This window comes from Anopheles nili, chromosome 3, assembly GCF_943737925.1.
Source record: "Anopheles nili chromosome 3, idAnoNiliSN_F5_01, whole genome shotgun sequence".
In the NCBI taxonomy this organism is placed as follows: Eukaryota; Metazoa; Arthropoda; class Insecta; order Diptera; family Culicidae; genus Anopheles; species Anopheles nili.
The window spans coordinates 4,075,763-4,098,590 of NC_071292.1; the positions used below are offsets into that span (position 1 = coordinate 4,075,763).

General features: G+C 36.6%; 2 protein-coding genes across 2 annotated transcripts; both read right to left on the bottom strand.

Annotated features, from left to right (window-relative positions):
* Positions 1–10,113: 10,113 nt before the first annotated feature.
* On the bottom strand, positions 10,114–14,616 carry LOC128725332 (protein quiver). The gene is made up of 4 exons (XM_053819064.1): positions 14,583–14,616; positions 13,393–13,446; positions 11,766–11,912; positions 10,114–10,355 (listed from the first exon to the last, which is right to left on the bottom strand). The coding sequence occupies exons 1-4, from the start codon at positions 14,614–14,616 to the stop codon at positions 10,114–10,116; spliced, it is 477 nt and encodes a 158-aa protein (XP_053675039.1).
* A 4,589-nt stretch (positions 14,617–19,205) lies between these two features.
* On the bottom strand, positions 19,206–20,927 carry LOC128727802 (uncharacterized). The gene has a single exon (XM_053821747.1). The coding sequence runs from the start codon at positions 20,925–20,927 to the stop codon at positions 19,206–19,208; it is 1,722 nt and encodes a 573-aa protein (XP_053677722.1).
* Between the last annotated feature and the right edge of the window lie 1,901 nt (positions 20,928–22,828).

The following is a 22,828-nucleotide window of genomic DNA, read 5'->3' on the forward strand; positions in this document are numbered from 1 at the left end:
TATATATATATATATATATATATATATATATATATATATACGTGTGTATGTATTTGTTATTTCATCGTATATCTTTTATATTGAAAACATGGATTATATGCTAGGACTCGTAGGAGTGTGGTAGTAATAACTTATCACCGGACAGCTGGTAGAATACCAGAAGAAAATATTGTAGAAACTAAATTAGAAGGAAGCATTGATTGACTGCAGGAAATCAACATTTCCTCACCGGAAGCAATATAACACCAAGACAGAAATGTTGCTTACGATGACTGGATGTGGTCATAACAATTTCTACTATATTGTTATTACACATTACTTTTCCGGGCTTTACAATTACTTAAGTACGTTTATCAGATGTGTTTTATTCGCTATAATATTGATGTTTACCTTCGTCGCTGGTAAAAGGGTAACAAACTTTCGTTAACTCATAACATGTTGATTACATTTTCTTGATTACTACTCGATTGTTTGGATTTTTCCCTGTTTAAATTAAACCTAAACCTGCGATGATTTGACATGGTACGCCTGAGTTTTGCCTTCCGTTAGGTATGCCATTTGCAATTCGTTTTTTCGCTGAGGACGTATTAAAATGTAAAGCACTGACAGCGTAATATAAACCTGGAGTAACACGTGTCTTAAAGTGTGGGCATTATCTTAACAATCGCCTAAAGTGGCTAACAGCAATCAAAATTGAAGAAGGACTTTATTGTAATATTATTTCGTATTTTAAGAATTTTTGCTTATCTTGCACGCCTATGTATGTGATGCCTTTTGTGACTTTAGCAGTCGTTTTATAAACGTTTTCTAATTTCCTACTGCTCTCATACCGGTTCTTCTTGCTCGGGATAATGCATGGAAAGCAAGTGTTTGAGTGTTTACTCTGAAGTTTTTGATATACATTTTATATTCTAATTAATTCTAGATTATAAGAACTATCCATCACCTATTCTTTTATCGTACCATATGGAGTTGTTTAAAAACATCTACCGTTGTTTTATCCGGTGTAACCGACTAACGTTATTGAAAACTGTCACTAAATATTTCATTCAGCTATCAAAGAAATTCCTATCATTTCAGTAAAACAAATTTTAACCGTATATTGCTGCAACTGTTTGTGAAGTGAACAATACAACGTCACAACTATCTGACTATCAGCATGTATCGCTTACTTCTATTTACAAAATAATTTCAAACATCTTCATTCATCACTGTGTAGTGCATAGACGAAACATTAAGAACCAAATGTGTAATTTAAAACCTTTTTTCTATTACACTGCGTTTCGTGGATGTTAAGCCTATTTGCAAATCTAAAACAACGTATTAAAATTTTCATGTAGTATTTTCTTTTTTTTTCTTACAAGAAAAAAATCAACTGGAAAATATGCTGCTGACAAAATAGTGCAATGAATAGTTTACGTCCGCAGTGGCCCTTTATCATTATCACGTTTTTAATTTATATTCAATTGACTGTACAAATTAAAATTGACCTTGTAGCCAAATTAGGTCTAGGGTAATAATTTTATTGCTATATTTGAATGAATATTTTAGCTACGTATGATGATATTATTCATCACCTTGCTGCTCAGCAATGCATAATTTAATTCCCCATTTGTTGAATGAAAAGTTCAAACAAACAGGAAACTATAGCTTTTATCTTTAATTGCGGGATCTTGCTGTATAAGATAGTGATTAGATCTCATCTAGAATTGCCATGGCTTAGCTCAATAAATTTTGATAGATTTTTTGGGCTTTAATTTGATTTAATTCCTGCAGGTTGTCCCAAATATACTTTATATGGTAGATTTTGAATGTGTCTATGTGAAAAATATCATGGCATTGGCTTCATATGTGGAAAAAATGAAAGAAAACATATTTCACCACGCATTAGTTATCTGCTATGAATTTCTGTTGGCTAAGAATCTTGCTCTGAACCTGAACGTTTTCAACATCCGCCGAACAATTGTTTTCTTTTGTTATAAGGGGCTAACATAACGGACTGTTGCGCTAAACTTTTTTTATGTTTGCCAAACTGTTATATTTTTATAATAAACAGTTTTTTTTATCTATGATTTGATAAAACATTGCATATGCAAAACGTGTTTGAGGCACAGTTTATAGCTTATGCTATGTAATTTTTTACTATTTTTACAAAATCCAATACAGTTGATTCTTGCCAAATGATAACCAACAAGCGTGTAGTAGCTTATGTTTTTTTCTTTTTGTTTCTATTTTTTTGGCCAAAATTATTCTCTGGCAATCTTTTGTGAGGAAAATATGTCATTTATCGCTCGAGGGAATTTGCAATTCTGGCAACGACAGAAAATAGTGTGAAAACAGGATCGTTTCTTGCTCCACCTATCAGTTCGATCAAAAGTAGATTAATGTCGAAGGATGATTGTCGTAATGTCATAAAATTAAGCTGAACAGAGGACATTGTTTATCACAAGAGCAGTGGCTTCTGCCGAATGACTACTGTCCAAAAGCAAAATATTGCAATAAATCTGAAAAATAATAAGTAGTGCACACATACATTTTTTTGTGCTTGGTTAAACAGGAATTCTTTCGAATTCCGTCTAGTGTTTTCTTATGATTTTTGGCTTGCGTAATTATGCTTCAATTATTTCATTCTTAATTTTTTGTTATATTCATGACCTAGCCTACATCACAGTCGTTACAATTATCTCATTCATTTGACAATTTAACCAATTCATGAAATTTAAAAAAAAGACTCATTTATTCACATCTTCTATAGAAAGGGATAGATGAATCATACACAATGTGCCGTGTAAAATTTCCTTTTTATAAAGACCTTTTGCTATTTTCTGCTACATGCATATGCAATTCTTTGACAAAAGCCCATGGCTTATCTACCACTCTATTCTTGATTATGCATGAATTATATTAAATATACAAAACGAAGCTAGTTGATGAGTATCAAAATCGGTAAGTTTGTACAAAGCCAATACGTTACAGCATATAATTTCCGTAATTTAATCCACAGAAATCCATGGAGAAAAAAACCTCATCTCTTAACAATTTTTTACAGAACTTGGATGAAGCAGACTTTTGTATTTAATTCTGGAGCTTTCTTTTTTTTTAAGATTTTGTTTCGAATTTGAACAGCAGGCTGCATTTCGTGAAACAACATAACTTATTCCATAAGGTGTATTATGGAGCCGCCTGGTGCCTTTTATTTTTTACTTATAACACGTAAGAGGAATAAATTTTAAATCAAAAATTCTCAATAGAAGAAATGTATCAAATGAGTCTTTTTCTACAAAGATAGCAAGGTTTTAGATTTTAACCTCGTATGTTTTATTTATAACATCTGTCATTTTCCTGTGAACTTCAATCAAAATTTTGAAGGGATTTCACATAGGAATTATTTTGCCAAAAACCAAATGTTACCAATGTTTTATAATAATTGCATAACATTTGCATATATAATATACACAAATTTTGTGTGGATGGCAGTGAAAATAAAAACCGCCTAAATGTATTTCTGATAGTGGGGTGAAAACCATCGTGAAAACCATTTCTTCATTTTAAAAAGGTTGAAGGCACGAATTGGGTAGAAACAAAAAATGATTTGCTGTCAAGATAGAAACAAGTATTGTAGATATTCTAGCAAATATTACATATATAAAATGTTAAATGAAATCCGAACCGGTAAAATGGGTGCGTGTAAGGTATGTTTTTACAATGAAGAACATTATGAAAAGCTAAAAAAAATAACCATTATGTTACAATAAACGAAAAAAAAACAAAATGTTTCAGCGATTTAAATTCAATATATTCTGAAAAGAATGTTTAGAGGAAAAGATGTTATCATTTGCAGTCTGAAGTTAAAAAAGCGTCCATGAAGGTTAAAACATGCATAAGAGTCTGTAGCAACTATCGACATTCATAACGTCCTTATGTATATTATAGATAGAATAGAATATATATATATATATATATATATATATATATATATATATATATATATATATATATATATATATATATATATATATATATATATATATATATATATATATATATATATATATATATATATATATATGTTAGAAATTGAAAGCTTGAAAACATATTCTAGAAATATTACAACATGCAGATAACAGGTGCAAGAAAACATGAATGATTAAGAGGACATTCAAAGACATCACAAGAAGCAAATTGTCTAAAGGGGCCAAGTGACGAAGAACATGAAGCAAAAAACGGTCTGTACATATAGCTCGCATCAGCAATACAAAGCCGCTTACAAAAACAAAGTCATTATTTTATTAGAAGCGCGTTACTCTCCATAAAGAAAAAAGCATGACAGTTCGATATCGCAGAAAGCATGCAATATTTCAGTAAATTAGTATGAATTAGTATCGTTTCGTTTTTCCTGTGTACTTCCTTTAAATTTTCATGTCAGTGTTAGAGTGTATATGTAGACTACAAAGACGTAGTTTTTTTACTAACTCATGAGCGTGAATGTGACATAAAAACGTACATATTAACGCTGGATGGTTCAAAAGCACCAAGCGGTATAATTTTTTTCAGCATGTTCGAAACATGGGCCTTTACTTAAAAATATTTGAAGCGATGAAGCGCAAGAGAGTGTGTGATCGTGGGATTTCTGTGTTTTTACTCACTCATTTAACTTTTTCTCTTGTTTCACCATTACTGAAAATCGTGGATATGAAATGAGAAGTGTTTTAAAGTTTATGATTAGGTTGGGAATTGATATTAAACAAATGAACTATGATTGGTGACTCACAGGTTTGGTCGCGATAACAGATTCAGAAAATAATTCTGATAGTGTTTCTATTTATAATCATTCCTTATTGAGCGGGAATATATTTCACACCAGAACAAAATGGAATTGGACTTATGCTTAAGAAAATAATCGGGAGACACTGTTGCAAATTGAAGATGTGGCATTTATTGTTGACTATACGCTATAGTTTGTTTTGTTTTTGCTTTTTGTCTATTTGTATCCTTTTCTCAGATATTCTGCAAGACATTTTCATTATCATTGTGCCAACAAGCTTAAGATAAGCTTGTAAAGGTGTTGTGTGAATCAATTATATTTTATAGTATTATTTTCTTCTGATACGGCTATTTTGTTAGAAAAATCCATCCTTGCAGTTGTTCTTGCTTCGATTATCATCGAGCAGATAGTTCAAAAGGGTTTTCTAAAAAAATCTAATCTCATTGGACTGCACATAACAATGTACATTTGCTCATTCTGGATAATTCCATTCCTTTTGCAGCAAATGGACAATTCCATTTTATTATTCAGTGGATATACTCACTTGATGCTTAAATAACGATACTAAAAAACTTCAAAAAATTGTGTATATATATATATATATGTTTGTCCGCAAATGTATTCTCGCCGTCTGACACAATTCCTCATCTGCGTACAGTACTACTTTTTCCCAACATTAATAACAAGTATGTGCCAACCAAGCTTAACAATACAACAACTCAATTCAAACAGCTAGATTGGTATTCACGACTGGTCGTAAAGCTCTTGTCATGTTATCAATGATCAACAATTCGTCACTGTTTAATTTATCCTTGCCTTTGGATGGATACATGTATGTACTGTTTCTGACCATAAAGCGAATGCGCAAGTTCTACAACAAAATATACAGAAACATGAACATACAAAGGTAGAATCTACTCTACTTTCACTCTCAGTTTACGTTCTCATAATCTTGTAATAGTAATTTAGGTATTCTTCATCCCGTCTTTCCTCAATCGTAAAAATCCGACGAATACGGTTACAGACATAGCAGTAATTTAAATAGAGCATCCGTTTCCCCACACTCCAGTGTTTGTGAGTGTAAAACTTTACTTATTAGCTTTTTGGGTGTTTGTCTCTAGGACGATTGATTGTAACGATTTTTTTCTTTTTTTCGTACCAGTAGAACAATGATATAAAATTACATTCAATAGCTTTTCACATTCTATAAGTTCTACATTTGTAGAACTAGAGGATTGTATATTCGAGTGTTTAATTGGTGCTTTTTTAATCCAATGTAAATATTGATAATAATGTTGAAAATACATTTAAAACAAAAAATTGTTTGCAAAAAAAGCACTAATAAACTAATGTAATGTGTTGAGAGTGTGCAATATCTATGTGTTAGTTTGTGTCAAAAATATATTCATTCTAGATCTGTATATTACGTTTATGTTTCTTTTTCACAACGTTTTTTTATTGTATTTATGTCATACGTCGTCAAGTTTATTATTAATTATACCACGTCAAAAAGCTCATAAGATCTCCTCTCGAATTATGTTGTCTGTCCCAAAGACTATCGATTTTATTGTACAGTTTCTGAGAACTATTTTAATCTTTGTTACTAACTCATTTTCTTGATCGTTTTAATGCGAGTCAAATGAAATTGTAAAGCTGATATAAATATTTAATGTATCTGTTATGGAGCACTGTACTCTAGCTACAGCAAGTCTAGTTTCAATTCTGTACTAGGCAAAGACAAGCATTGAGGCTATTGTCCTATTACTCAGATGGTTGTTGTATTGCAGTAACAATGATGTACAAATGGAACAAAAAATTGGAATCTTTAAAAAAAACCAATCAATTTTCCTTTCAATGGGGCACAATGTTATATTTTGATTGTTGGGAAATTGCGCATTTCATGTTATTAAGTTTTGAATCACTGCATGAAACTCGTGAAACATAAGCAAATCAAATGAAAATGCTGATGCATCGTATCTGATCGACGTACATGTTCGAAGTTACGTTATCTATTAAATATTGATTGAGATTAAAGTATACATTTGTATGACAAGGATTTAAAATAACTAAACGGGGTTTGAAACAGAACGCAATGAAATTTTTACTTAGATTGCATCTACTTTACTCGTATTCAGTGCATCGTTTACTTTGGGATTGGTTTGTTTGTTTGCATGATGATTTTTTAATTTTTATGCAGTGAACTGCGAGACTAAAGCTAAACTCAAACAAAAAAGCATCGAACCAAACTGTATGACAAAGGCATTCGGCGTCGATTAATTATTGCTCTATATAAAAATAGAAATGAATATTTAAAACGGCGTAGTTTACAAGATGAAGTTGGTATATACAGAATCACACCTTCACTTATCTATTGCGTTTGCTGTTTTGATACTGCTTGTTTCATTCCCGATTGTTTTTTCCAAGTCGGTGTGTGGCCCAGTTTTCTAGTTTGTTTCGTGAGAGTGTACATGTATACAAATTGTTATGTATATAAATTTGTAACTATCTATGCTGGATTTAGCGTGTTCTATTTGAACAGTTCCGATTCGGCATCGGTTCAGTAATATGTTTATTCGCATCGGTATTGGCAGCTGGCTTGCGCTCCAAAACTATTGCTGTGCTTTCATATCAATTACTGCCTACATGTGCCAAAACGAATTAGTTGTATCTAAGGTAGCACTTCAGAATACAGCAGGTGTGGAGCATAGAAAAATTGCAATAATGGATGCGCTATCTAGGAGGTTTAAAATCTAGGTATTTAAAAATGTAGATTAAATGGGCTATATTAGGCAAACTCGTCAACATGAGGGACGAGCGATCGAGGAGTCGGAATGCAGAAAAATGTTTATAATTCTATTAGGGTTGTAACTCCCTTAGCAAAAATAAGGCAAAATAAGTCAAGTAGGGATGAAACAAATTAGAAATTGTTTTTCTGTTCGAATTCATGTGAGGGGTTAGTTGTAACAAACCAATGAATTGCAAAAAGTAAAAATAATCAATCCAACTGTTTCGAAATTTACATATGTAAATAGGAACGACAAACTCAATCAAAATTAAACATTGTCTATAACTAGCATTTAGTATAAAGATCAGAAAATATTATAGCTTAATACTTTAATACATTGTGAGAAAGTATGAAAGATATCAGTGAACGTTAGAAAGTAGTGCCGTTAATTGGTAAAGCTTTCAATTCCTGTCATGCTTCTACAACAAAAATTAAAGAAGAGGAAATGCGAATAATGTCAACATAATAAAATTTGAAGGATCATTTTAGATACATTTGAAATTGCCACGAGCGTTGTAAAGTCATGGTTTTTGTTTTATGATATTCACACAAGATACGCTTTTAATTTATGTAACAGGAAAACCATTTCATTTGGTACACATAGGTGCACACAACTCTTTTGCCCAGAAAAAAAAACAAAGTAATTATATTTCTACACTCTTTCGTTTTGGCGCTAGTTTAGAATATGTGATGCAAGGAATCTGTTTCTTGAATATTGTCTCGATTAAAGCCGCTAGAAAAAAAGTAGCAATTTAGAAGAATGTTTTAGTAAAGCTGGAAACAAGTGGGAGAAAATCAATGTATACCAAAGACTGTAGATACATGTTATGGATTCAAGACTGCTCATAGTGCTACTAATTTTTGTCCTAGCTACTAGTCAAAAACGTTTGTTTGGTTTTCATCGGAGAAAAATGCTCCATTATTACATTTTTCGCAAGGGTTTTTTGAAGGGTGATAATATTATTCTATTTGGTCAAGTGCGCAAGAAATATCAGTAGCAGGTGTTGAAATTCGTTTTATTCGTATAAAATTTAATATCATTGCTACTGTTTAATCTTGGTGTAAAGATTGTGATATAATTTTGGCTTTGCCAGTTTTTATAGGTTTATTTTAATTTCTCGTAGAAGTATTTCGTATGCAATGTTGCGTAGCTTCAATATCAAGTCCTTCAAAGAATGTATTTAAATGGGTAGAAGACGTTCGTGCATTGCATATGCTAGGATTAAATCTGTAACGTCCATGTTTTGACTGCACAATTTGAAATTAATATAATTAACGTCGATAGTGTGAAAACTTTTTAAAACAAACTTCAAGCAAATAAATTTAAGGCTTTTGAATTAAGTTTACCAACACGTTTAACAATTTTAATGTCTGTTAAACACATGGTAAACAGATGTTATATTGAATGGTTCAAAAGATTTTTTTTTCTTCTGATAAAGAAAGAAGTTTATGCTTGATTGGTAACTATCGTTACTTTTACTTTTGCTCGTAGGACAAAAATGATATAATCGAATGGGGATGAATAAGCAAATAATGTCAAATTACTAAGAAAAAAAACTAACACTACTACAACCAAATCAAGTGAAAAGTGTTAAGACCAAATGACTACGCTTACAATTCAATTGGAATAATTATGGCCTTAAAAGGAACAAATATAGCTCTAAACTCTGAACAAAATTGTGAAATGAAATAACATCATTCTGCTCAACCAATCTTTAGTCATTGGCATCTACTCTAGTGAAAAGAACATTACCTCGAACAGTTGTATGTGAAAATCATAAAAAAAGGACATGAAATGGTGGAATTGGTTTGAAGGAAATAGAGGAAGAGAAGTTTAACTAAGTAAGACTTCTACTGCAATTGAGCACGTGCCAATAAAAGAGTGCCTGGGAGCCATGATGAACCCACATTAACTCAATTCGGTTGAAAAATTGTAATAAATATTCAAACCATCGAGCGTTTCTACTCTACCCGTCGTCCTTCATCCTTTTTTTCGCAAAACAGCGCCTTTTATCATTGCGAAACCCTCGTCTTAGAAGGTTGCGATAGGAGAGCAGGTAGTGCATACCAAGGACCGGGTGTGTGTCCTTTAGGCGTCATTAGAGCGTTGCCCTACAATATTTATCTTTTAGTTCGATTGGTTCTTTATAATCGGATGCGTACAAGGCGGAATATTTACCCCTATGCGTTCAAATGCTTGTTGAATGACATTACTTTTTGACAATGGTTTGATCGAACTGATCGGTAGGAACGTAAGAATTTAAGATGCGAGCGTAGTGGAAAAGCGGGATAAAATACAAAGGAAAAAAAGTCCTTCACATGGTCCAATAACTATAAGCGCCATTAGGCAAAAGCTATCTACCATCGTTCGAGGCCAAGAACTTAGGAAGTCGGAATAATTAGGAAAAGAAACACTTCTGATATCGGAACGGGTAGTTATATTGTATTGGAACTGGAAACTGCAAGGATTCATTAGTGGGACTTATGGGATCAATGACCTCAATGAACGAGTGGCAGATACTCTTGGTTAGTTTGTGATCTTTTTGCTTAATGGGCTACCAGTTTACCGAAGGACCCTCTGTATGAACTGTAGCAAATAAATGGCTAGCACGCTACCGATGCACGCGTGTAGAGTGAGCCGGTGGTGCTTTGCAGTGAGCAAGCTGGATGGACTAGAGTTACACATATCTTCTTCACAGAAACACATATGGCCATTGCCAGAACTTTCCATCATACACACATGATCTACCATGAACAGATTAATCTGCAACTGCGACGTGCACATCCGTCTCACGACCTCGTACGCTGCACAATCCATGTGCGCCACGCAGGGAGAAAGATTCGAAGTTAGTTTTGCAGAACGACACGTGAGAGCGCGATGCGACGTTTGTTGGTTATTTGTATGTTAGTAGTTTCGGGAAGCCCGATGGGCGAGTGCCGTCCCAACGACAAAGCACCAAAAGATATCCATTCCGAATATGTTTCCGGTCCAGCACGTGGTTGGTTCAGCAGAAGATCGGTTGCGAAGAACATCGTAAACAGCGTCAAGGGCACCGTGTGTCAACAGGACGCCATAGTGGAAACACGGAATTGTTGATTGAAAAGACCAGGTGAAAAGTGAAGAATTCACCGAGAGAGGCATCAAAAGGTAGGAGTTCAGGACACACATTCACAGAACGTGCAAGAATGGTGTTGGTTAGAAAGGAGAAAATATGTACGTGTATAGATTGAAAATACAGTTTCAGACGATCCGGACATTGGTGGACGGCAAGAGGTATGGTACGTTGTGTATTTGGAGTTAATTTTTTGTAATTCAGTTGATTAGTTTTGTGTAATTGTGTTTTCGAGATATGTGTTTGGTCGATTCACATTCAAGGGAAATATATGCGGGATATATTTGCATTTTGCAGTGGCGTTTGCGTAGCGTAGTTGATTGACAGTAGTAAATTGTATATAAGCCATTTTTCGGTGATGAGCGTAATAGAAAAAGGTGTATCATACACAACCAAGTAAGGTATAAAAAGAAAACAGTAACATAAATGTTGAAATGTGCGAAATAGTTTATAACGTAACGAAAAAAGATTAGAGTTTTAAAAAGAGACAATAGAGATAAAAGGGGTTTGAAAATATGACAAAACAGAGACAAGAGAAGAGAAAGTGGAAAAGAGAAAAAAGAGAAAATACTTGTATTAATATCTGTGTTTGAAAATATGTTTTGTATAATTATATCTATCTAGTAAATTAAAATTAAAAATGCTCTTATAATTGATTCAGATCATATAATGTATATTTATCCCATACAATCTAGAAAGCTCTATATGCCAATATGATAACAATAATTTTGTACCAAATTGGTGCACTTGCTTCAACTAAAAACAAATAAGCAGGATAAATAATGGTAAAATGAATCGGGAATTAAATGTTTATGCTGAGAATCTTCCAGCAAACATCATTTTAAATAATAACTTAATGAATCAGCAAATACTAAATGCAAAACCTACAGATTTATTATATACAACAGAAGAATAAATGGGAAATGTTAGTACTGCTGATAGTGTAAAAAAGGTTTGCTGATTTGATAACACAATATATTTGCAAACAAAAAAAATGGAAGGAAAAACATTCATGAGCTATCATAATGAAGATTCAAAACATATCTCGAATTCCAAAGATGGTTTGACCCGTTGCCGACCCGAACCAAACGTTCCTACTTACGTGTTCTCGAGTGGCGCACCATCTTGACGCAGCATCCATTACAGGTCATCAGTGGAGGCTGATCTCGTGGTAGGGCTGTATAGTTGAAAGGGTCCTTGCATCGAGCGTCCGTCCAGCTGTCGCACTCGTAGCAATAGATGGAACGTGCTTGAATGGGTTGTTAAGAAAACAAGTCATTAGATAATGGATCTGTATAAGAAATGCCTTCAACATAGACTATCTTGCTCGGTAGTAACGTAAATAACTTAAATATTGTCACAAAACAATCGTACTTTCAAATACTATTGTACAATAACTTAAACAACAAATAACAAATGACTTGGAACAGTAGAAACGGACAAAGTAACCCATAGCTAGGATGAGTGCATAAGAAACAACTACAAGGTGAACCAATTGCTATTAGCTTTATTACATTGATAACCATTGGCCGCATCATCATAATCTGCATTGTTTCAATATCGATTTCGGAACAGATCCTTTTTTTAAGAACGTTATTTTTTAAACAATATATCTTTGATCTAATTACGATTTTCAGCGAGTGACGAGTAATGTGTTGAAGCTATTTTAGACTTTATGCACTGGAAAATAACTCACTCAACACAAAAGAAATCCAAAGCCACTTGAATTTCTAGGTTCTCTTGAAACAACCACTTGAAACGTGGTCGTGGTTATATTCAAATCGAGGTGAATACCGATGTGTTTCAAATTACAACTCTTTTCAAGTGTCCGGCAGGAGGAAGCATCTTATGGTAACATCTCTTCGATGATGATCACTTCCGAATCATTCCGAGCCAGATTATTTCCATTTTCATTCGTTGGGCCCAGTGAATGTGTTTTGTTTTAATATTGAGGTTGTTGGCGGTATCCATCGTTTGCATCGATCACGACCGTTCGAAGATTGATTACAAACAACGGCCCCAGGAAAAGCAAACCCCTCGGCGTTGCCAAAGAAGATATTGGTTGCTTTTAGGTACGTTACAAACGAGAAAAGACGGCTGGGAAGAAAATAGAAAACCGAGGGAAAGGCGTTTCATAAACAAAATTCGATGCGATAAATAAACGATTAACGAGTGCCGATCGTTCCGAATGGTGGACAGACGGACTGGCAACGAGGCAGAATGAACACCGGAGAGAGTACCAGGGGAAAATTGAATTATGGATGCTCCCGAAAGGGGATAAGCTTCAAGCAAAAATTGGATAAGCCTGATGCGCAATGCTGGCAATCCAATCCATCATAGGAATAAAAACGAAACACACTAGTACGTGATGTGGGTAAGGTGGCTTCAAAATCAATATTGATCTTCTTTACAATTGAAATTTTGGATTTGAAGTAGGAGGCCTTCAACAGGAAAAAGTTATTGAATTAGTTATTGGATTGATATTATCTAATTTAATAACTGTTGATAATAATTGATTCAAGATTGTAACGCTTGTTGCAATGCATGTCATGTTTAGCACTTCTGCTGTGGGGTTGATAAAAAATAAAAATCAATAAACTTAAGTCATTGTCAGATCAAATCTCGTTAAATTGAAAAAAAAACTTTAAAATTATACTTTTTGACAATTTAAAAGCAGCAAATGGGTTATTATACATAGTATCGAAGACACATTTCTGATTTGTGCTTACTTTGACATTCAGCGGAAACCTGCGGAATCCAAAACCAAAACACTCCTATCAGCGCTGTACGATTGCACATGATAACATTGCAGAACGAGAGATGATTGGATCGAGTAATATTTTTACGATTCCAGTTATATGACGAAGCAGTCAATTTCCATACGCGGATCGGATGGCGTTATTTTTTTTTGTTTTCACATGAATGCACGGGCGTAGCATGCGTTTTGGAAGGAAGAAGGGAAAAATACATTCGTTTGTTGTTATTGGTTTAATGCTGGATGCCAAACGGTTATGATCAAGCAGTAAGTGTGGTGAATTGTTTTTTTCAAATATTTCTAGTAAATTAGAAGCATTTATCGGTAGACTCGCTTCCGGGAGTGATTAATGCATGCGTAACTGGACCGTTTCAAGGTTTGGCTTTTCGTCAAGGAACACATAAGCATTTACTAGGGTTTCCTTGTGTGTTATACAGTTTAAGTGGAGGAACATTAAACACCAAACAGCGATAGATTTCATCTGAAATCGAGTATAAACTTGATTAATTGACAACAGAAAAACAATGACGATTATCGCAACCATCACTTGTAAGAGGCGGCAAAACATGTTTTTAATTTAACGTAAACATCAGTTAACAAACAGTTAATACAGAACTAACATAACGTCAAGCAAACACAATGCGCAATCGAAGTCGGAAATGATAAGCAATCGAAAGCATCGTTATTCGAAATTATAACTTACATGGAAAACAATTGTCCGCGGAACAAAAGCAAACGGACGAAATCAGAATCACTTACGGAAGAAAAGAAAACAGAATAATAAACCGATTAACGTTACTTAAAAGCAATTAATAGAAGAATGCTGAGGTAATTTTCATTTGGTCGAAACTAAACGACATTTTTCTCTCGATTAAAACTAAAACGATTAGCAACACTTTTGAATGAGTATTAACGCCTGATGGCGGATTGAAATTGGCGTTTAGAACATTTTAATGCTTTTGCTGTCCTATTATATAAGCGTAATATCGTCATATTGTAGAACATTTCGTTTGGAGCGTTTTGTATAAATGGTGTGTTTTTGCTAAAATGTTCAAATATGTATATTTGTTGTCGCTCCATACGCTAGCATGGATGTAAACTTGTTGACACGTTAAGTAAGGTGTATGTTGTCCCTTTTTCTGTTATCTAAATAGAAATATTTACCTAGGGGAATTAAAACCCACTGTTTCCGATCCATCTCTATGATGTTTTGATTAAAAAATCGTCTATCCTAATAACAACGGGTTCCAATATAGACGTACTGGAGCGATAGAATTCGATGCTTCAGCTAATCTCTTGGAGTATTTGGCGGCGTATCCTGGGAGACCGGTGGTTCCCGAAGATGCTCCAACACACCATAGACCATATGACGAACAGTGGACTGCAGTGCGCGGTAGAATCGATGACGAGGAAATGCAACAGTGTGTGAAAATCACAAAGAGAGTGTTTGGGAGAAAGAGAATATGCTGGTATGTGTTCGTATGTATGTATGTTTGAGTATTAGATACAGAGAGAAAAAGAGCTAAAAGGAGTAGTGCGCTAGAAACGTAGGAAGCGCACAAGAAAAGGTTACGAAGAATCCGTTTTTCCGCGATTCCTTAGGCGTCGAGGGCACGATACTATTGACGCTAACGCTGGTAGCGGCGACATTGAGGGCTGGGCTAGATCCAAGCGGTCCACTTTAGTCGTACATTGCCTGCCAACTGACGTGCCACCGATTACCGATAATGCCGCAGTGTGCCTGGCCTGGTCTGGTAGACCATTTATTGATTTTAGACGCCAATACTGCAAGCTGCTTCGACTGCCAACTTTTGTATCGGCTTTTTCTCTTTATCGTCACAGCAGCTGCCAGTGAATTTCAATTTCAGTGCAGCGGAAAAATAAATGTTTTAAACTTAACACTGTTGCACGAGTTTCTATGGACGTTTTGGATTTGTTTGCTTGTTTAATAATCAACCACAGTATTTAGATACAGTACACACGCTGTGACTTCACTTTTCCATTATTAAAGCTCTGCAATCGATATGTTAAAAGCAAACACTTATATAAACTAAAGCAGGAAATGGAACAACTTCTTTTTCTTCATTGCGCAAAATTTACTTTTAAACACTCTCTTAAGAACGCACTGATGTTTTTTGGACCTCTCTATAGAGCGCATTTGTTTTACACAATTATGGGTTCCTCTAACGGAATTCTGAGTTCGAACGGTGGTCCTGAATGCCTTTTACAAAACCTATGCTGCACCAAAATTCGCGAAATACACAGTATTCTGCCAACTGCTAGGCTCGTGCAGACCGTCGCTTATCCGCAATGCGACATTGACAGTTTTCCACGGCACGAATTTCCATGGCAAGGCTACAAGACTTCGGAGCCGCTTGAGCCTCTGTCACCGGTTCCGTACTTCCTTCCTTCTTCCTTTCACTCTGTTCCCTCGCCAACAAAACTGTCAACTGTCAAAATCCACGGAGGCTCCTGTGAAGGGCAAACCGAGCGAAGCACATTGACCAGACGATAAGGAGAGAAGGACTAGTCCTATGGGAATGAAGATGGCAATGATGATACTTTATAGAACCGAATGAATGTTTTTTTCATCTTCACTGTATTTGAGAGGGTTGCTAAAAATATACATCACTTCATCGTGCTCGGTTGGACCTAAAAACAGACTGAAGAACACTTGCCCTGTACGTTTCACTACCACCAACTCTGACTATCTCCCATAATGTGTCGCGCTCTTCCGTTCAAGAACGCCACAAAATTTTGCACTTATATCGATTTCCACCGTTTAACCACCGCACGGAGCCAGTACGTTTAACTTGCAAATGAAGCTCGTTCTATCGAAACTTAGCTGGGAAACTATCCAACGTAAATCATGGTGCACCACCTGCATCGAAAGGGGCGTTTTTTCTTCTGACCTATCGGTAAAAGACGGCTGCCGTTGGGTAACAAGAACAGCACCCACAACGTAAGGGGTTTCTTCTCTCTGAACTGACCGAGTGTATGATTTGATCTGACAGCTTGATGCCATCCGGAACGGCTGCTGACCATCGCATGTTGCTCTGTTTTCGCAATACAATGTCCCTCACATATACACATAAGGTGTTCGAGATTGTGCGCCTCTCTCAAAATATGATTGCGGCTAGAAAAGACGTTGCATTCTCATTCTATGATTTAGAAAATTACCATTTGGGACACATTTTAAATCCGTAATCATTTTTTGCACGTTATGTTCTTTCAAACATTATTCAAAGTATGTCATCAATATTTTCGCATAGGTGAATGTTTCAAGTGATTATGTTGCAGAACACGTTAGAAAATAGAGTAGTCAGCAACATATAACGAGACAAAACCAATGTGGAATGTGAAACGAGTAGGGAAAATAAGAGAAACGAAGAGAGATTGCTATAAGGCCAAAGAGCGGGAGAGCGAAAGCAGCAAGCCTATTTCAAGGAGAAATAGCTGTCTAAAAGAGCTTGTGTTCAGTATTGTACATCCTTGCCGGAATTAATGCCTTTTTTAAAAGGCTTTTAATGCCGAAAACTGACTTTGTTTTGATGTGACACCTAAAAAAGGTAACGAAGTTCTCAGTTGCATTTGAGAGCATATATGCATGTCACTATTATTGCAGTGATCTTGTGATATCGTCTCTATAAGAAAAAAACATGTTGACAAGCAAATCATACAATTCCATGTTGCTGACGAATAGTTGACGATAACAAAGTTGCGTGGTAGATTTTTACTTCTTTTCCAAATATCAGATTACTTTTGCATGATCCCGTTGGATATTCGATAAATCCCGATGGATATTTAAGTTGGTAAGGAGGGTCGGTTGAAATAAATGCTGCATCCTTAGCCAACTTCTGCGAATACGATATTGCGCCAAAGACGAATGATCTACAATAAGTGATTATAAATCACTTTTAATCGATGCGTGTACAAGTAAATTCGTCCGATGATTGGCATAAACTACGTGCATGTTTACGCTTCGTTTTTGTTTATTCAAACTGTACTTCCACCCGTTAAGAAAGGGGCGTTGAATCCATACGGGATATAGCCCCTCACATAGCATTGCTCGGTATTGCATCCCGGATAGCTCGCACAGGTGGAGGGAAGAAAAACAAAATCATAAACACACACACACACGTCCGCAAGCAAAGCTTCCTAAAGAAAGCTGTGCAGATTCTAGTGCCATCTATTTTTCATTAAAGTAACTATCCTGTTCTAAATTGCGTACGTTAACGGAGGCATAGGATGGTTTTTAATGGAGACGCATGGTAGTTTTCGTTTTTGATGGAGGCGCATGGTCGTTTTTATCTGTAATGAATGTATGGGCAAATTGAATATCCAAAAGAACGTAACTATCTTGTTCTAAAATGTGTGCGCTAATGTAGGTGCAAGGTGGTTTTTTTCTGCAATGCATGAAAGGCCAAATTGAATATCTCAAAGACCGTAACAATCCTGTTCTAAAATGCGTACATTTATGGAGGCGCATGGTGGTTTTTGTTTTAGTGGAGGTGCATGGTGGTTTTTATCCGTAATGAATATATGTACAAATTGCATTTCTCCAAGGACGTAATCATCCTGTTCTAAAATGCGTGCGTTAATGGAGGCGCATGGTGGTTTTTGTTTTAATGGAGGCGCATGGTGGTTTTTGTACGTAGTGAATGTATGGGCAAATTGAATATCTCTAAGGACGTAATCATCCTGTTCTAAATTGTGTGCGCTAATTCAGGAGCATGGTGTTTTTGTCTGTAATGATTGTAAGAGAAAATTGAGTATCCACAAGGCCGTAACCATCCTGTTCTATAACACGTGTGGTAATGGAGACGCATGGTGGATTTTGTTTTTAATGAAAACACATGGTGGTTTTTTGTCCGTAATAAATTGTAAATAACAGGCTTGCATTACACATGAGATGTAAAAGTTTTATTCGTAAGTTTATTTGCTATCATATCGAAATATTCCTTATTTTCTTTCTCCTTACGTGAATTCCTTACTTATTTTCGCCTACAATATTACGTATATGATAATAATAACGGCACGCTTGCCAAACAGTCTGTGTAGTAGCGATGAGTAACGGACAATACGGGAGCATCGTCATTGTCTACAGCATTCAGGGGGACTATGCAGCAGCAAAACACAGTCGGACTATGTAAACAATATTTGTAGATTTTCCAACCCGCCCATCTGTGCTTGTGATGGATGGTTCCACATTTCGTCATACCGAAAATATAGCGCTGCTCGCCCCCAAAAATGTTCCAATGGCGTCGTCATACACTCCGTCGTCATCGTCGTTACAATAAGAGCCGCAACGTGCGGAGGTTTGCACCATTGAGCATAGAAGCATCCCGAAGGGAAAACAGCGTAGCCATTCGACCATACGGTGCTGATTCATTCACGCCCGGCCTCGATTATGGTAGTATAATCAAAACAAACGATGCTATGGATCGCCGCTGTATCGCCATTAATGGGATGTGTTATTTATGATTCTTATTCACTTGCGCTTGGAATAAGCCGGTAAACCGAAGCTGGTTGTACTTGATGTTGTTGCAAGTGGACCTCAGCGAAGGGTTCGGCAGCCGAGTAAAAATAACAATCGCATTTTGCGAACAAGCAAAGTTCCTTCTCGTGACTCGTGCACGCAATCGCACTATGTTTGCACAGCTGCGTCTGGTTTCTGCACTACACAGTGTGCGGTACCATTAGCACTTACGCTGTGGCCGTTTGTGTCATTAGCCGGCTTATGGCCAAACATATGGATCGGTTGCTGTAAAATGCACCAGAAATATCCTATAGAATGCAGCACTCCGCTTCGCCAACACCACTACCTCCGCCGCTGCTACTGTTACTACTGCCGCGAGATCCTCGTGAATGCTCAACGATTTTCCAGTTGCTGTTTTGAGCTGTGAGCGCACGTTCGCTACCGATCAACTGTAGTACCTCCTGTTTGTTGTAGAAATCATATTCCGACTCATCGCATGGTATTTGCGAATAAAGTACAGCTCCGCTGGCGTAGTTTTGCACTCGGAAGTACTCGCAGCCTTCGACGGGAATTAGCAGCCAACGAAACTTTGCATTGGAAAGGCTCTCGGATTTGGGTGCTAGAATCGGCAGGCCTGTTCCACTCTCTCCAAGATATCCGTTACTGGCGATCGCTCGAATACGAAAACAGGTACCTTCCTCTAATGGTTCGAACTCGACTCGATTCTTATCGGCGATATAGCGCGAGAACCCTACGTTCTTTCCGATAGCGCTGAACTTGAGAAGAATTCGGGAATCATACCGCGAGATATTAACCGAGTGCCACATAATTGCTATGACGACCGTGGGTAGACTAACTTTCAGGCGTTCCAGCTCTCCACGAAGACCGGCCATAGGGAAACCTGCCTCTAGCATTGTTTGCTTAATACGATAGGCAAGCTGAAAGATTTCCGGTTTGGAAAGATGATCGTAATGCTCCATCTGTGCGTACAATACACGATAACTTGTAATGTCGTAGTCAATGTGTGACAAATGCGAGACGAAATCCAGAATGTTTCGCAGGTTTCGAACATTGCCTTCGTAGGCTCGTTTCAGCAGCTCAATCAAAATTTCTTCAGCTAGGTAATGAAACAGTCTCGCCAGGGGAATCGTTACCTGCGGGCTATGTTGAATAAGTCGAACCGTACGTTGAATACAATCAATCAGATCCGAACGAACGCCCTCCAGTCGCTCGTGGAAGACGTCTTTCAGCTTTGTATCAAGTGACATCTCTGGACGTTCCTGAAGCGCATCAACCACGAAACCATACAATAGTAAACACAATGGATGCTCTAAAAGTTCGCTTGCTTGTTTCATATTCTGCACCAAGATCTCACAACCACTGGCAAATGTTTCTGAGGAGTTTGCCTTGTTGAGTTTCCGGTATCCGTTGAGAAACAGTAAAATTTGTAAAAGATTTTTCATATCTCTATCGAATACTGCTTCGATAATTATTGGAAGCTGTTGCAGGGCGCATTCGAACGAACAGTACTCATCGTACACTTTATTATAGTTTTCACTTCGGATGTGCCCAATACACAATTCGAGCTTGTGTTGGTTGCGCTGGTTTCTAAAAATGCGAATTTCGCGCATTGTACGATCGAGCACACGTTGCATAGCTAACAGAGCTGGCTCATATTTCATCGCATCTGCCAGAAAGTACAGACAGATGCTATCACCTTGTGCTTCGATTTGCTTATCCAGCTCAAACACGCGACCACCTCGTTTGTTGAGCTGTGCGTACAAGTCCTTATTGACCAGATATATCTTCCGAAACTGTGTGAACAGATACTGTACCAATGAACGGAGCTCTTCGATCAATTGTTTGCGTTCGTCGATAGCATTTATGCTCTGGAGTTCGAAAGACAGTGAACGACCATTTTCGCCTAACCGAGACACTCCAGAAAGCTGTCGAATGAGCATCAACATCCGTTCGATGGTACTGTAGATACTATCCAAGTCGTAGAAAGTATCTACGCGCTCCACAGTCATAGTACAGCCGATTTGAAAGATCTGTATAAGAGATTGGAAAAAACATTAATTTCTAGATAAATATGGTATATCAAACATAATTAAACATTACAAAAAAAGTACTTTTTCCAAGCCATGCATAATGCGATTACTTCTTAATGAAAGTTTTCTAACGAGTACGAAACTAGCTAGTTCCACAACAGCTTGATTATGTCAAATTTTCACCTCATTTCGTGCTTCGCAAACCGTTCTACAGCTGTGCGTGACTTTTCGCCAGAGGTCCATGCCGATTTTCCGGCCATTTGGATCTCATCAATCAATGCTAGCGGTGCTGCTGAGCCCTGAAGGCGTAGAATGTACTATAAATAATCATTCGATGAGAGGTTAGAGGAGAAAAGTGAAGGGAAAGACTATCGTCCTCAGCCATGCTACGTATATGTTTCGTTTGCTGGGAAGCAACGTGAATGGGGACGCATGGTGCCATTTAAGAGGGTGCTTTTTCACACTTTTACAAAACAGGCGATCAGAAGAGGACGAGAAGCTCAAATGCAATGAGAGCTGTAACATCTTTCTTTGGCTATTGCTAACAACACTAGTGATAACACTAGTAATAAAGTGAAATGCAAACATGGAATATTACCTCCCACACTGTTTGCGTGATTATTCACCTCCTACAATGTGACCAATCCTTTATTCCTTCCCATCATTCACAAACACGGATAGCGTTGACTGAACCCATAATTCTTGTTACGTGACACCTTCGAAGCGTTTACGACGGAACAAATTGGTTCAAGGTTCTCTTGCGGCATGGTGAGGAGAAATTAGTATTTTACTCATTAGGTATACGTTCAACGGTATCAAGTAGGAATCTTCCATTTTTACAAAAATATTTTAAAACATCATCGCGTTCTCTCATCTACTTTCGTAATATTTTCTAATGTATGTATGTATGTATTGTTCGCCAAATTTACCCTCCATTACTGTCTGCAAGAACGCGCACGCCATCGTCGAATGTTGAATACAGCGAATATAAACACATCATTAAACTTGATCATTGTTTACCGGATGTTGCGCACAAATCCAGTACATGGCCTTCGACTCCAGGGCTTTGGCATGCACCGGACACTCTCCATAGGTCGGTGTGATGATCGAAATTGACCATCATGCACACAGAAAATACATTGAAAAACGTGAACCGGGAGCATGGTGATGAGGAAACGGGAACTGTTTACATCTTACAAGTGATCGCGTATCGAACGTTAAGGTATTTGCAACAGGTTACAAACAAAACTTCTATTGTTGATAGCCATGGCAAGATTAGCTGAACAAAGTCAGAAATATGTAAACGAAACGTCCAGGCTGATCCATCTTCAAAGGAAGTTAAATCGTTTTTATTGAATGTGACGGCATTGCCGTATGAGCAAAATAATATATATTAACTATAAACTATTCGGCATAAATATATACAAGGGCAAAATTGCACAAGATTCTCGTTTACTCACCTTTCGAATGCAACTTTATTCAAACTAACTGCAATCCAAAACTAGCGAAAGTTCGATCGAACTACTTCAACTCGAATGTTAGGTTTTTTTAGCAGGAGCGATCGCATTCGATCTGAATTGAAATTCTGTTAAGATGCCAAAAACCGAGAGCTAAATGAACAACATTAAATTTGCCAAGAAACGTGTGCACTGCCACAGAGCGGATCTTCAACTAAATCTCCGTAATCTGACGACTTAAACACGTGTGATCAAGCGTATTTTAAGCTATCGCGCTTGCGCCAAACCAATGTAAAATATCGCCAATATCGTGCTCTCGAGAGAGCGAAAAACGCTTTTTTATACTACATGATAATTAGTTCTGATCATTATTTAAAATAATAGACAAGAATTGTTTAACTTAATGATGTTTATTGTTGGGCA